At 41.5% G+C, this 15,630-nt stretch overlaps 1 protein-coding gene across 5 annotated transcripts in view; it reads right to left on the bottom strand.

The window, feature by feature from the left end:
• Positions 1 to 13,810, bottom strand: part of bloc1s2 (biogenesis of lysosomal organelles complex-1, subunit 2) — a 29,834-nt gene extending 16,024 nt beyond the window's left edge. For 2 of the 5 annotated variants that reach the window (XR_009717911.1, XM_061297651.1), the window contains exons 1-5: positions 13,624 to 13,810; positions 13,065 to 13,181; positions 12,844 to 12,963; positions 12,656 to 12,760; positions 10,924 to 11,048 (exon numbers count right to left, since the gene is read on the bottom strand). Coding sequence is in view for 3 of the 5 variants with exons in the window: in XM_061297651.1 (XP_061153635.1) it covers positions 10,966 to 11,048; positions 12,656 to 12,760; positions 12,844 to 12,963; positions 13,065 to 13,181; positions 13,624 to 13,786 (588 nt within the window). In the remaining 2 variants the exon portion in view is untranslated. Of the gene's footprint in view, positions 1 to 10,923; positions 11,049 to 11,812; positions 12,305 to 12,655; positions 12,761 to 12,843; positions 12,964 to 13,064; positions 13,182 to 13,623 lie in introns of those variants that run through there. The other 3 variants (XR_009717912.1, XM_061297654.1, XM_061297652.1) reach the window with 2 other exon arrangements.
• Between the last annotated feature and the right edge of the window lie 1,820 nt (positions 13,811 to 15,630).

The raw sequence follows: 15,630 nt of genomic DNA, 5'->3' as shown, positions 1-15,630 counted from the left end.
TCATGTCCGTATGAATAAATAAAGATAATGTTGGAAACGACAAGCCGATGCCCTCACAGAGCAAGCGGGCAAAGGAGGCCTGGGAAAGGACGTTCTGTTCAAACACACAATGTTCTATTCAAACTTTATGCGTCCGCACCACATTAGCAACATGCCAACAGTAGGAAACGTAAACCAGGAACAAGAAAGGCCCCCGAAAGGTCTGTTCAACAGCCAAAAAGAGAACAAACTGAATGTTCTGACAGACAACTGGATAGATAGGGAGAAAAATGCAAACACACGCAAGGAGCGAGGCCAAAAGGAAACTCACATGCTGACTCAGCGCTTTATTACTTGCACTTTTTAAAATCAGCTTTACATTCTTTTTTAAGTTCTGTTGTATTTTTATTTATACTGTCTATAAATTCAATTGATTTCATGAGGAAAATTCGATATACTGTTACGCAAGAATGGAAGTAGACAGGAACGTGTACACCTCCTTTACATGGCTGCATGACAACATCGGGCAGGCCCGAAGAAGGAGCCGAACACGGTCATAAATGTAAGGATATTCACGCAGTAAAGTTACAATAAAATCGCTTTCATATGCGTCAGCATCCGCGGAACGGCGCGGATGCTTTGCAGATGTTCCGTTGCGTTCGCTTTGATTTGAATTTTTAATGAAAGCCACAGACGGGAAGACGTTGGAAAAATGAGAAATGAGATGCAGGTGCACTCTGGAGCCAATCACAATCCCGTTTGTTTGTTCACTCGGAGAAGAGAAAATGACAACCGAGTTTTAATCAACTTTGAGTGTTTCCAAATAAGGAAAGAATTTCTATTTCTATTGCTTTACAAACATGATTTTAACTACTTTAATAAGTTTCAATCAAAAGAAACCATTTGTCACAATCTTGTCCATGTCAAACTGCAACACAAGTGAAAAATGACGAAAAGAATCTGAAATCATTTATTCGCTGGTGTTTAGGCCTCTGATTCTTTATCCCGTATATGTCACTTGTTGCTAGGCAGATCTTGCAGGAGATCACGTTTGCGGTTTATAACTAACGTGGTGTTGTTGGATGAGGTCGTAACTTGTTTTTGTGGTATTGACCACGTGACATCGCCAGATTCAGTTGAATGCAAATAACAGTAACAGCTAAGTCGTGGCTACTGTTAAGTGTTTCGGATTCAACATTTGACATCGCACAATAATTGCTAAATCCAACGCTCATTTTTATTTGTGCTTCTCATGATCAGATTAGGAGTCCTCACCGCTAATCTAACACAGATTGAGAAATGCTTGTATTTGCATGTGTGTGTGTGTCACAAAGCCAGAGGCCCCCATCGTGTCCCTGACCTCAAATATATCTAATTCAATTGCAAACATCCAATCACGGCACGAAACACAAAAATGATGGCTCCAATTCTAAAAATCCCCGAGGTGGAGGTCCAGCTGGCGCTATTGTGTGTCGACACACGCACACTCCTGCCAGACATCTTTTAACACCGTCAACAACAAGCTGTACGTATCTAACGCCGCCGCAAGCCAACGGGGTTTGGCAGCCATTAGCATCCCGCTTTTCAGTTGAATCGACAAACTCGAGGTCGTAAAATCGGTGGCGGTCGGCCATCGATTTGCTGACAGGAAGTTAGCCAACAATTAGCTCATGTGATCGTTCGACATACTGTACTATTTTTAAACGCCGAGTTGTACACGTGGACATCTAGGAGGAGGAAAATATTTGATAGGTTAGCGGCACATTGCTGGCCCGTGTAAAACCGACATTTAATTTACCAGTCAAATGAATCCGCACAGGGCTAGCCGGCTAGCGTCGATGTATTAGCAAGATACATCGGCGCACGTTAATTCATCGACCGTAACCGGAGTGTGAAATTTAACACGAGACTCACATCCAAAGCAATTGTTACTGTCAGGCTGGCGTCACCACACCATTTTTTTTTTTTTCCATACTGTGAAAAAACACTAGAGGCTTCTGTACGAGGCTTTTCCCCTCTGTCAATCTTCAACGTCTTTTTCCGAGCTCGCCGTCCTGTGCGTAAGGTACAGGACATTTGTCATCTTTTAACATACATCACGCTGACAGCCGTGACCAGATTGTGAAATTTAACGACCCCTGGCCTTTTGTGTCGAGAGCAATTGACGCTGACGCCGCTTCGCGTCGAATTATCCCAAAGTGGGATTCCGTCTCGGCCAATTTGAGGTTGTGACATTCCAATGGCAAAAATGGGATGATGGCTGCCGCGTTCACGGTGAATACTTTGTAATGTTTCACACTTTTCCCACCATGTTCTGTCCAAAGCAACAGCTGAGCACAAGCTGGTGTTTACTTGTGTGGATACGAAAAGAGAAACCCGAGAAAGACGAGGGTGGAAAAAAAAACGCAAAGAACACTGAAGTGGAACGAGGAGGCCGCAGCGCCACCACAAAGCGGCTCGAGGTTGACCGCGTGGTGAAACTGGAGAGGTTTGAGTTGACAACACTCCCGGTAGGCTAAACAAGATGGGCAGCAAACACACAAAACAAAATGACAGCTGAAAATAAACAAAAGGAAAAACAACAGAAAGTGATTATTTGTGCAACTTATCTTTCCCCAAGTGAAAATAATGGAAATATGTTCCAAAAGGGAACAAACACCAAATTTTATAGCGTAGCGTAAATCATTTTCGGGGTTTTGGTCATGTGACATTTGCAAGCTGAGCAACTGTGATGTCATTTTCAGTGGACAGCAAAAGGACAAAATGGCCGCCCCCTCAGATGGATACATAGGTGATATTATTGGAACAAAAATGTTTGACTTCACCTTTAAATAAAATACATTATTCGTGTGGCTATGGAGAGAAGAAAAGTGCCCGGGGGAGAAAGTGGAGGGACCATCTCATGATGACGATGAGGAGGAGGCGAGAGTTGCAATGAAAACCACATGGAGGCAGAATCTCCAGTATTGTTCTTAAATGAAAACAGCTGGCCACCGCTGGCTTATCCATCAAAATAAACATCTTCTCCATAGCCGTGAGCTATTGTGAATCCCCTCCGCCAAAAAAAAAAAAGAAGACATTCCAACCTATCGCATCATTTAGTTTCAAAGTATTTCTTCCCAAACAGCTTGTTTGGTCCTTCTTTAAATGAGCCTGGCTCTGCTGGCCTGAGGTCAAAGCATTCGAAGCACGTTAGCGCAAGATGAATCACTCACGTTGCACTCTTTGTCGGTTTCATTAAAAGTCTTACGAGCCACCGAGGGCTGCTTGGATGGGGCAGAGGTTTGGAAAGATGATGACTTGTTTTGACTTACAAGCGGGGTCACGGAACAAATTAAACTCATATCTCAAGGCATCAACTTTCTGAAGGATAATTTTTTGTAACTTTTTTCTAATCCTGCCAACAAGACAACTTCCTTCAGAGCCATCAAAATCGAAGCTCCGTTGAGCTTCCCATAAACCTTCCCCTAAATGTGTTTATTAATGTTGCCTGACAAAACAGACACAAAAGAAGCAAAACGAGTCGCACGGAATTACAGTGGGGCAGTTCACATTGTTGACTTGGTGACACTTGGGGGTTTATTTTAGCTACTGTCCATTGTCCTCCCGTCCATATGTTTCCTACCATCGAGCAGCTATCGGCCGCAGCCGACCGGCCCGCTGGACGAAAAGAAGCGACCCGGTTTCCTTTTCATACATCTTGATTCTATTTTGGCATTTCACCTGCAAAAAACTTGTGACTTCAGCCGCTTGGACTGCCTCGCATCTCCCGGCAAGCTTTGCAAGCTCTGGACGCCAACAAAAACAGAGCAGAGTTTACAAGTGGAGAGGCCATATCCTGCGCGTGTGTGTGTGTGTGTGCATGTGCGTTGCCAGAGGAAGCCATTGGATTAACTTCTGCAGGGATGTTTGGGTAAATATGTGTGCAACTTTTAGGGTCACATCAGGCGAATATATATTATATATATTTATTATTTATTATATTCTTATTTATTATATTCTTATTGTTTTATATACATATTATATATTATATTCTCTTATTATATATTATAATATAAATATATGATAAATACATTAATAAAAATAAAATAATTATAAATAGAAAAATATTATATTATTATATATACATATATTATATTCTCTTATTATATATTATATAAATATACGATAAATAATAAATATATATATTCGCCTGATGTGACCCTAAAAGTTGCACGCACAAGAGAGAACGAGTCAAAAGAATCGAACGAGTCAAATGAATCAAACTGAATGGAATCGCTCTACTTTCACTTTTGTCTTCCGCATGGTGAAGGCTGCGCTGAACAGAGTGCTTCCATTTTCAAGTCGCATTAACGAGTTAATTAAGTGTAGCCTCTCCCCCCCCCACCACCACCACCCCAGAGAGCAGCCTCGGGCGGTGCTGATAACACCCTGATCTCATTTGTTGTTCTATCCTCTTTGAGCCCTTTCTATCTGCAGGTCACCACACACACACACACACACACACACACGGATCTTTTGCAACAGGTCCCCCGCTGGACAAGTCCATGAGGGTCTTTGCAATGCTCTCATGGCAGAGACTCGCTGCCTCATAACGTAAACACACCTGCGTCCTGTACGGTGTCAGCGGCGCTCGCCTCCTTCCTTATCTCTTTTCAATATTTACTCATTGTCCCTCCCTGCCGATTGACCCCAACTTTTCATGTCTTCTTTTCGTCCATTGTTAACTCTGGAGCGAAATGGCTTTTTATCGGGTTGCTTGTCTTTTGTTTGATTCAACATGGACTCACGCGAGTATTTTATTATTTCCAAGTTTTTTCCTCCACGGAATTTGCACGACGCCAACATCTCCATACGTTGTCTGTTGCTAAACGGCTCGTGTAATTGGGCAAACTCCTCAGAGGGGCTTCATCGCACCGCCAAGTTACCCCAGGAATCCATTGTCAGAAAAGTTGGTTTGACACCCTTCCAACAATTCCTGGCACTGGTTGCTTCACGCCCACTAAGCATGACGAAGAAAATAATCCGTAATTTTAACCACGGCCTTGCATGAGACCAACTTTTTTGTGCCAAGCACTGACAATCCTCTGGCTCATCTGGAAGACATTGCGTGATTAGCTAGCTTATTTGTGCTGATGGTGATGAAAATAATAAGCAACAAGATTTAAGATTTTAAAAAGGGCCCGTGTGGAGAACATCATGAGTTTATCCTGTATTATCTTCTGTACGGTCATGACGGCATTGAAGCAGCAGGTGATTGTTATCACGCAAGAGTTGATTAATGCTTTCATTACATGCATTACCAGATTACTCATTCTCTGGCACCCACATCACTCACCGAGCCTGGCCTTGCCTTTTAAAGCTACACGCACTTAAGTCACCCTCAGTGTTCCCCTCCCTGATTTCCTCCTGGCGATCTGTGTTGCAAGACAAACATCATCGAATGTTCGCCATAACGCACTCCCTCGAACCGACGGCCGCCTCGCACGGAGATTTGATATCAGCCGGTATCGACGAGACAATAAACACACGCTGGGTCGGGGGCCGAAGCGGACTTGTCAATCAAAATGTGTCGTCACATCAGTGGGATTGATCTCCTCGTGTGCGCCTGCCTCGTGGCTGACCTGCGATCGCCATCCATCTACGCCTCACCTCTGAACCCCGTAAAGCGAAAACAGGTGCGGGCTCCGATATGTGTTTTTGTGCGAGCCCCCCCCCCCCCATCCCGATATTGAGTAACGGTTCTGAACTGCTGATGGTACCAAGGGGATGTTGTTAAGCCCAGAAGAGGGGAGAAAAGGAGACCACCGATGGCCTCGTGTTGACTTGATAGTGACAAAGACTGTCAATGTCGAAAGTGACTGTCACAGTGATTGTGACTCCTACACACAATTTTGAGTCTTTAATTAACCTAGCGTGTTTGTTTTGGGAATTTGGGGGTGAACAAAGTCTTTACACTATTGAGCAATATGGAGAAAAAAAAAAACTAGCTTGCACAGATGTTTTGGGCGTGGCAGTTTGAAAAAGGAAAAAAATCACGTTTGGATGACTAAAAAAAAAAAGTTAACGTCGTCAATGTGTGAGCGTTTGCTCCCTCTCAAACATGATCACTGATTGTGTTGTTGCATTTAAACAGCACATTGACTCACACAATCTGGCAAGCATCGCACAAGTGAAAAGAAAATCACATTGCAGGTTTTGATTAAATCCAATTCCAGGGAACTCTGTGTGTGCGTTTCACATTTATTCTTTTTCATATTTATTCTGGGAATAATACATTTCCAACACCAGCATGTTGCGCAACAGCTGATCATTTGACATTTTAATCTGGTATCAATTCAATTCATTTCTATTCTGCTGGCCACTGTTTGACCCTGGACCAGATGACTTCCTCAGGGAAACACTGCCCGTTGTGTCTTGTTGTATTTTTTCGGTGTTGTTGCACTGCTGTGGAGGGGATGGATCCCGAGTCTCACAGGATGCTGCCAAATGTTTGGATTAGAACCGCAGCGCTAATGTCCTCTGATCCACCGCCAAACACACAACAGGCAGCATGGGAAGAGCACAAACACACACACATGTATGTGCGGGCTCCTGCTTTTGAAATCACTTTCTCTTGGACGCAAAGAAGCATGCGACAACGCTATACGATTTCGTCTTTGGCCAGAGCTATTTCCGAGTGGCGATACGGGAAAACGCACAAACAGCGGGCTCCGAAAATAGAGATCACAAACATGGCGGTGGCCTTTAACGAGCCAAGCAAAGTCGGGATAGCGTTTCGCAGTCCCCTGTTGGGTGGATGGAAATGGCAAGAGAGGAAGTGAGAATGCAAAGCCACCGAAGGGGAAAAAGCATGTGTGCTTTTCTTGGACTTCCACTTATCAAATGTTGTTCAAGGATCCCTTTGGAAGCTATTGCAAACAATTAAAAAATATATATATAATGATAATAAAAAAAATACAAAGCAGCCCCCAAATTAGGGGTCATCAAGTACAGAGGTGACTGGCGCAGCATGGGGACGGGGCCTCCGATACTTCAAACCCGATACTGGACTACACGAGGAATAGGAAATGCACACGCCCTTTGCTGCATCCTCGTCTACATCGAAACATTTCCTGTTTTTATTAGCCACTCTATAGGGTATGACTACGCACACACACATTGCATCCACGACATAGAACACACACAAGCATACACAAAAACACACCTCAGCCCTCGGAGGAAGAAGGGCTGTTGAGTCATTAAACAAGGAGGCATTTTTAGAAAGAGGGAAACAAAGGGGGGAAGTGACATGACGTCGCGCAGGAGGGAATTGGACACACCTTGAGGAACACTTCTTATTTCTCAAACACACACACACACTGCCAAGGTCTTCTCAAAATAGCCCCCAAATCGGAATCATCAGGATGTATAGCATCCAGTTTGTTTTCCCTTTGGAGGGTCTGACCCGAGGAAATCTGGTTCTTTAGAGGCCCTCGGTAATAAAGTTGGAGTGTAACATGAAATGTTATGTAAGTTAAGCGCAGCGACTGTCTTCAATGGTGATTGACGACCGCTGGCAAGAAAATCTATATTATTTTGACTGCCGTTAGCAAGATTACACAAATAAAATGACACAGTGGATTTTTGTGAAGCTCTGCGGAGGGGGGAGTTTGATTTTTGGTGCGAATCCAGATAAACATCTTACTTGAGGTTTTTATTTGAATTATTTATTAGGCGGGTTCTCATTCGTTCAAGTGTTTCATCCAACCAAGAATACAAATGCTAAGCTAGTCGCTGGCTAGCAACCAACAAACGATGGAACGCCATTTTGTGACTTCCATGAAGTGATTTTTTTTTGTTTGTGTCATGATCCATCTATCAATTTTCCATCATGTATATCCTCATTAAGAATTGAGAGCTGGAGCCCATCCCAGCAGACTTTGGGTGACATTTCGACATACGGACGATTTAGCGGCTTCATTGAATGTTACGTTTTTTTCGGAATGCGGGAGGAAGCCTTCGTAAGTGGATTATGTATTAATTCATAAGACTCCCACACATCTGTTGAAGGTTAGACTTGCTACAGATCGTTCTAGGATCTCCGAGCGCGAGGAGGTCAGGCCATCAATCATGGCTCCCCCTCTTGCTCTCTCGATCTATGCGGACGAACCCGGCGGGGAAGAAACATTATATACATGTGCGTGTTTACTGTTACATTATAGCTCAAAGTCAAAGAGTCTTCTTCCTGCTTTCTCTCAAAATAGAAATAATAATGATAGCTGGTTAGTCACACTCTGAGAGGGGTAGGCGCACACACACACACTGAATTGGATGAGGGGAGGGTAGAATTAGATAAAGTTGATTTAATTTATCAAATATAATATATAAGAAGACATGAAGCCGCTCCAGAAAGTCTATGATGTGCTTTAGCTTCCCTCTCAAATAGCATCAGTTGATTACAGAGCGAAAATAAAAGCTGGTTTAATTCAATGTTCTTTTTGGACGTTTCATATACAAACAACACACACATGCACATGCACACACACTGACCCCATGCGCTCATGTTAACACAAAGCAGAGGTTCACTTGCTCGGGTTGCCTTAGGGCCTATTTTTCAACCGCTTATTCACATGTGTGATAATAATGTTCTTAAAAGAAAAAAAAAAACAGGGGAAAGTCAGAACATGACTGAACATACAATTTGTTAGGTGGATTTATTTATTGTGTATTTCCTTTGATAAATGTTTGTTTTGATCTTAATTTCATATTTTATTATCATTTACTTGTTTATTTTCCTACAGTTGATCTCTTTTTCATATATTTTTTAAATGTATTGTTACCATAGAAACATCTTTGTGAGTCTGAATGGCAAATTAATTTTATTTATATTAGCCTTTTTTTTCCTTACTTTTAACCACATACGTAAGCGAAAGGACTGTAGCTTAAGTACTAAGTGCTTTGGGACCACCCATATTTTATATATAAGAACAGCAAACAAGTTAAATGTGTTCAGTTTGGACATCTCCTGAGTCACAGACTGTGGTTCTTTCCAGCGTGACCTCCCTGCAATCATCAGTGTTATCCAACTTGGCCAAAGCGTGTGTGCTAAATTATTGTCTGCTGGGAGTTGTGCCCGGAGGGACCGGAGCAGACCGAGACAATTGTTCTACTTGAAACTATTTACTGAGGAATTGCAATGAAAGAGGTCGTAGGTTGGCCGGGCCACTTTTGAAATGGCTTCTTCTTGCTTAACGGTTGCATCTTGACAAAGAACTTGCCAGGAGCATTGCTACGCCACTCCAATTGTGCATTTAGAAGTTATATTTAATCGCATCATGTTAGCATCCGTCTTTGGTCTTCAAAGGCACATATGGGTTGTAAATCACTACTAATCTATTTGTTGCCGTCCCGTTGTCATACAAGCGCGCTCACAGATGCTTCTGGTGCCAAAAAGTCTGAGCGGCGTATATACGAGAAGCGCCGAACGCACTCAGAAGTATACCGACTGCACTGTAGTATAAAATAAAACAATCTTTTTGTTTCAATTCAATGAACATTGTGTTGGGGGCAGTATAGTACAGAGGTACAATATCTCAGTGAGTTTTGTTGTTATCTGTCGAACTGTCTTGCTGCACCGTTTGTGGCATTGCTATAAGGGTTGAAGCACAGCAACACCAGCGCTATTCGTTAGCCCGTCCATGGCACTTTGCATTGTTTGTTAGCATTAGGCGAAACAGACTTAAATCAGGTTTGCATTATAATTAGCTTATTTTTACACTTCTATGACTATAAAAATAAATACTTAGAATTTCCCGCATATTGGATTAAAGATCTAGGACAGCGATAGTTTTTTATATTTTCTTTACGTCATTTAGGATGAAATATCTTCCAAATGGGAATAAAACGTAGGCCGACCTCGATTGCATTGGATTTTAGCGTGGGTGTTGTGTCCCACTTTTGCGTATTACACGGCGTTCCATCTGTTCCCGTTTTAGATTTGCAATAATGGAGGAACGGTGTTGGGATTTTGCCGCAATCAAAATAGATTGCGTTGGTCCTCACCATCCAAGATCAACACAACTGCAGGCGCCGGCTTTTGGAATAGAATTTCAAAAGGCTCGTACGCGGCAAACTGTAAAGTCTCGCCGCATCCTTCCATTTGCGTGTAGAGTACATGAAGGTGTGAGTGATTGTGATGCCAAATGTTGACCTCATGTTGCTTGTCATGCCCCCCTCTCGTGGAGGCTTTTTGAAGTCGAGACTCTCAGATCTCAACATGTGGCTCATATTTGCACTCAAATACCTCCCAGATCTATTGGCTGCTTTGATATGGCACGTAAACACAAAGCGCATTGACATGCATTTTTGTGTTGCCCAACACTTTAAGAGGGTTGAGGGCATCGTTACGGCCATTGTGTATTCCATTGTTGTGAGCATGCAAGCAAAAGGGGTGCTGTGTTAGATTAGGATGCCATTGTGGGGAAATATTAAATGCGGTTTCAAGACGGAATATGATCCCATGCAGTGCCTGTATTGATTTTTATTTATTTTTTTTAATATCAGCAAGTATTTTTGCTTTGAATGGCAGTTATGGCAACAAGTCCATATGACAAAAAAACATTTTTTTCCTTCCAGATTTTCGCATCAACATTTAATATTCTCCCCACATTTTCAATCCTAACAAGACAGCAGTGACGATAATATCAAATACTTTGTAGCTACGCTTTCAAAAGCACTTTTGAGAAATCTATAGTCATTTCCTAAACTCAAGAAGATTAAGATCAGTGTTTTGCAATACAGTCTGGTTTGTTTGGGACACTGTTGGAAAACCACCAAACAAATGTGGTCACTAAATGGACTTTTTAAGTGTCTGTGTGTCCGCTTTCATTCATGAGCAGGCTTTCACAATCTTTTTCGTTCGCTGGTTTGAGGGTTACACAACTCTGCGGCATGGCGGCATGCCTTGTTGTTGTTCTCTGGGCCCCAATGTTCACTTATGGAGATTTATGAAGCGAGGGACCTGCTTGCTCCCCATCTTATCCTCAAGATGTCTTTTAATTTCTTTTCTGGGAAACTCCCAGGGGAAGCTGAATGTCAAAGAGTCATAATGGAGAATGATTATTTTGTTGAAGGTTGCATCTGTATTCTGTACTACTGTAATCTCCAGAGATATTCTATAGACACTGCATTAGGTACACCAGCATGAACTCTTCTTGCTTTTTAGAGCAATGAATATTTTGGTCCTTACTATGGAATTAAATCTCCATTTGATCTCTTCACCAATAATTACTTTCTTTGTGCTTAACTGAGTGTTGGTGCATAACAAAACACATGTCAATACATTTAACCAGATCCAGATTTGAGAACCTCTGGGAGAAGGAGCAGAATTTGCACCCATGGAGCCTTGCAAACAAGCAGAGGGGGGGGGGGGGGGGGGGGAGTAGACATGGAAGAATCACAGTGCAACAGTAAATAATGTTACAGTATGAATAATGAGCTCCCTCTGTGTGCTGGGGCCCCAAACGGACTAATGACAGAGACCTGGTTTACATTAGGCCTTACACAAACACACACGCACACGTTTGCAGTACTTATTATGTATTCTTTGGTGAGAAACTGTGGATGAGTCAAGATCAGTTACTATGATTCGTGTTGTAAGCCAGAGATGGATCTTTCGGCCAACTAGTTCTAGCTAGCTTGAATTACAGCAAAAATGTCCTTTGATTTACTCTTTGTCAATTAATATCATACAAGAGCTTTCAGGTATTTCATTGACTAATCAGGATAAGTTCGGTCAACCTGCTCTAAAAACAAATTAACTGTGGTAAGAGAAAAAGTCTGTGCAATCAAGTCAGCATTATGGTTTATTTAAAAAAACAAAACATGTTGAGTATTAGTAAATATTTTATAGCATAAAACTCGTTAAATACATTTCGGGTTTAAGAGGAGGTTGGCTTTCAGTAGTCTCGGAACCTGCTTCATTCTACCGTTTATCTAAATTCGGGACGTGACATTAAACAAGTGCAGATCATGATCCTACGCTGGCATTCAACCAGGATGAGGGTGTTGCTATTTTAAAGAAAGTGCACACTCACTGTTGTACAACATTTGCTGTGTCACTGCGTGTTCAAATCTAAGGCCAAAACACTACCAGCCTTGAGCTGCTGCTGCTTCCTCAGTAACCCGTTCTCTAGAAGTGGCCTCGAAAGTCAAGTGTGCGTCATCCCGCCTTGCCGTGCACGCACCGGAAATCAAGTGTGATTAGATCAGGTGACAGAAGGAAAAGCTACGTGTTTGTGGTGTGTCTGCCTTCAGCGCTTCTCCAGTTTTTTGAATCTGGCCTCTGCAGAGAGAAGGAAAAACTTCAGCTGAGAGAGCTCGAAAGACAAGTTGATTTGTGGTGCAATATCGCCACATGCTGGCCAACTGAAGACTCCGCACAAACTGAAGCAAGAAGCACACTTTGCTCATCTGCCTATTTCTGACACCCCAAAGCTAACGAGGGTCACTTTCAAGTGACTGGGAAGTTGTCGACAAAGAGGAAGTATTTTGCCACGACGTTAAATATATTGTTTGTTTGTCGGATTTTCACGGAAAACATACGCTGGACGTTTTTAAAATCATTTTCGGAGTTTCAAAATAAAACAATAACACAAAAAATCTCTGAAACCTTAATGCAACATTAGGGTCTTACCTAGTTTTTTGGAATATGCGTCCAGTTTATAGGCAGCTTGTTCCAATGATGACACTTGCTCCTCAATCTGATTTATCTGGTCCAGGTAAGGCTGAAGGCTAGCATCTAAGAAGCAAACAAAGGTGACCGATAGAAAAGCGTTGGTTGTTCCTCAGGAGAGGATGACATACATTTTACGCATGACTCACATTTATTGTTGAGATCTTGCAAGTTTCGACTGATATTGATGCTGATGTCTTTCATCTCCATGTATTTTAGACTAGTCAGCTTGTTCATGTTCTCTAAGAGACGATAATCCTCACAAGTGGCTGAAACACAGACCATGAGAATGTTGACACAATAAAACGACAAGTGAAGGCACATGGCCGAAACAATATATAGAAGGCGTGCAGAAATACACTAATGATACCAGTGAGTTCTCCTTGAAGAAAGACGGACATCTTTTCAAACATGTCGGTACAGAGCACATTGATGTCGGGCTCTGTGGGCTCCACGGCTTCTTCTGCTGTTTCCACACCGCCATCGCCTTGAGTTAGCAGAGGGAATAGTCAAGTCAAATTTATTTACATAGCCTTTAATCACAAAAAACATCTCAAAGGGCTTCACATAATAAACCACAATTGTTCCAAAGTTTCAAAATAAGCATCTGCATTTAACTAACTTTCTTTAGCTTTTTGGGGTGCAAAACATCTTCTGAAATAAAAATTTACATGGGCTTGAGTCATTTGTCTGCATTTAAAAATAAATATCATTATACTAATGCAGTTTACTTACAATATTTACATGAAAATCATTATATAGAGCTCACTAGTAAATAAAGATTTTGGAAGAATAACAAAAGAAACGACGTACTATATACAAGAGTGGTCTTTGACGTTACTTGCTTTAAACAATAGAAAACACTACTGCAGTTGTTGTGAGCTATTAGCATTAGCACGCTACGGAAGATGGAACGGTTGGTCACTTACTTGTCATGTTTTTTTTAACGGCTGGCAGCGGAGCTTCCTTCACGTCCTCTGCGCTTTCCGCGTAACTCGTTACATTCGCAGTGGCGTTCGAAGGAGCAGAATGGACTCCGGGCGACCTGGAAATGCTGTCCATTGCAGCAGCGTCGTCTCCGACGGCAGCCATTTTGTGTTTGTTTTGATTTCCCCACGCCCCTCTATCACGTGATTTTGAGACACGTGTTTTCCGATTTAATTTTTTTAATGTAAATTTTCTTGAATAAAAATATAATTCCCGCAATATTTTGATAAAATTGTTCAATTAAAATTGAAGTCCTAATATTAAGACGAGTATTTGTATCTTTAAAGAGAGAAAAACTCCTTTCATTTAAAAACTAAAAATATACATTTGAAAGTCTGTATGCTACTTACCAATGTAAAATTCGGTCCCAGTCGACGTTCGCCATCCTTTTTGTTCGGCTCCACATGAATATTTCGTTCAATTTAAGCACCATTATTAGCGGCATTTTTCCATTCTCACTTTTGTTTCCTCACCAGGGCCAACAATTCCACTGAAAAAAGAAAAAGTTGTCCGTTGGCCAAAGTCATAAGAATATATATATATATGAAAAAAGAATACATTTCGAAGATAAATCTAATATACATACCTTTGAGTTGGTTGAATTTACGTGTAGCATCAAGTAGGCTACAGTGATTGCCTTTTCGATCATTCTTTTTCTATTTGTCCTTGCAAAAGTTAAAAAGCATTAAAAAGTAAACGCAACTGAAAATATTTATATTAGCTTTAAATTTTACTGACATAATTCCATTTTACACTTAAATTTAATCCTCAAAATGTGACAATCTGTTAACCAGATTTAACATTTCTAGCGTTACTGACAATAAAAAACACACCCATCAAAAGATGTTTAAAGAGTGCCGTGAATTTATATTTTGAATTTATAACACATTGAATATCTAATATCATGTTTGACAGAGTTTATGAAAGTTTGTAACATTTACCAAAATGCGATCACGTCAAGTGCACTGGCTCTGAAAATGGCGACTCTCGAAGGCCCGCCGAGAAGACTTCCCGTATCGTGATGGACTGGCAACCTACAAATTATTCTTATTATATCGCTTTAGTGGGTTTAAAAAGAGAAGTTGAAACCATTATGTCCAAGTAGAAGGCGGCCAGGAGCCACGTCCAGACGTTAGTTAGCCACTTAGCAGGTTAGCATAGCTGCTCTTTCATGTTCGATGTGCGTAATATCCGGTGATGGATCAAAGGGGATCCCTGTGTTGTGATTGGCTGATGAGGAGGCCTTTTTTTTTTTAGTATGTCTCGATAATAACGCTGATCATAACGGATATCAATCAGTTCAGATGTCAGAAGCTCATCGATCAGACGCACAGAAATTCCCCAACGCTGATTCAACGATGATCCAAAACCGTCAAAACCAGGTAGGGGAAAAGTTTTAGACCCAAATAACTTCAATAAAGAAACGTTTTTCGCATTAATAACTTTTCTGAAACTTATTGGAACATGCACAAACTTGAAGACGCAATTACAATTCGGGACGGAAAAAGTCAACTGAAAACTAAAATGTTTAATTTAGTGTTCCACATTTTTAATGAGGAATTGCAGCTAGATCTGAATGAAGATTAAAGTATGAACAATTAATGCAAACTCTGGATTTTGAGGAGAATCATGCACGAGAACATGAAAAATGGAATAGTTACATGTTTCTCGTCAAACAATTGATAACTTTTTTTTTTTTGCAGATTCTGGATGCACACTTGATGGAACCTTGGTGGCACCTGCCTGATCGAGTGATGTAAGTAACAAATGTATATTCATGTTTCTATCGTCAACATTTCTGCAGCCTAACGTACGTTTTTTTCTGTAGCCTTGGGCATGTGTCCAATAACGTACCACCACCAGGATGTTACCTGCTCACTCCTATTTTACCACCGACGCCCCAAAAAGCACCAACACCCCAAAAAGCACGGTAAATCCTCAATTTCTGC

This window comes from Syngnathus typhle, linkage group LG14, assembly GCF_033458585.1.
Source record: "Syngnathus typhle isolate RoL2023-S1 ecotype Sweden linkage group LG14, RoL_Styp_1.0, whole genome shotgun sequence".
Lineage (NCBI taxonomy): Eukaryota > Metazoa > Chordata > Actinopteri > Syngnathiformes > Syngnathidae > Syngnathus > Syngnathus typhle.
This window is presented reverse-complemented; position numbering and strand designations above follow the sequence as displayed.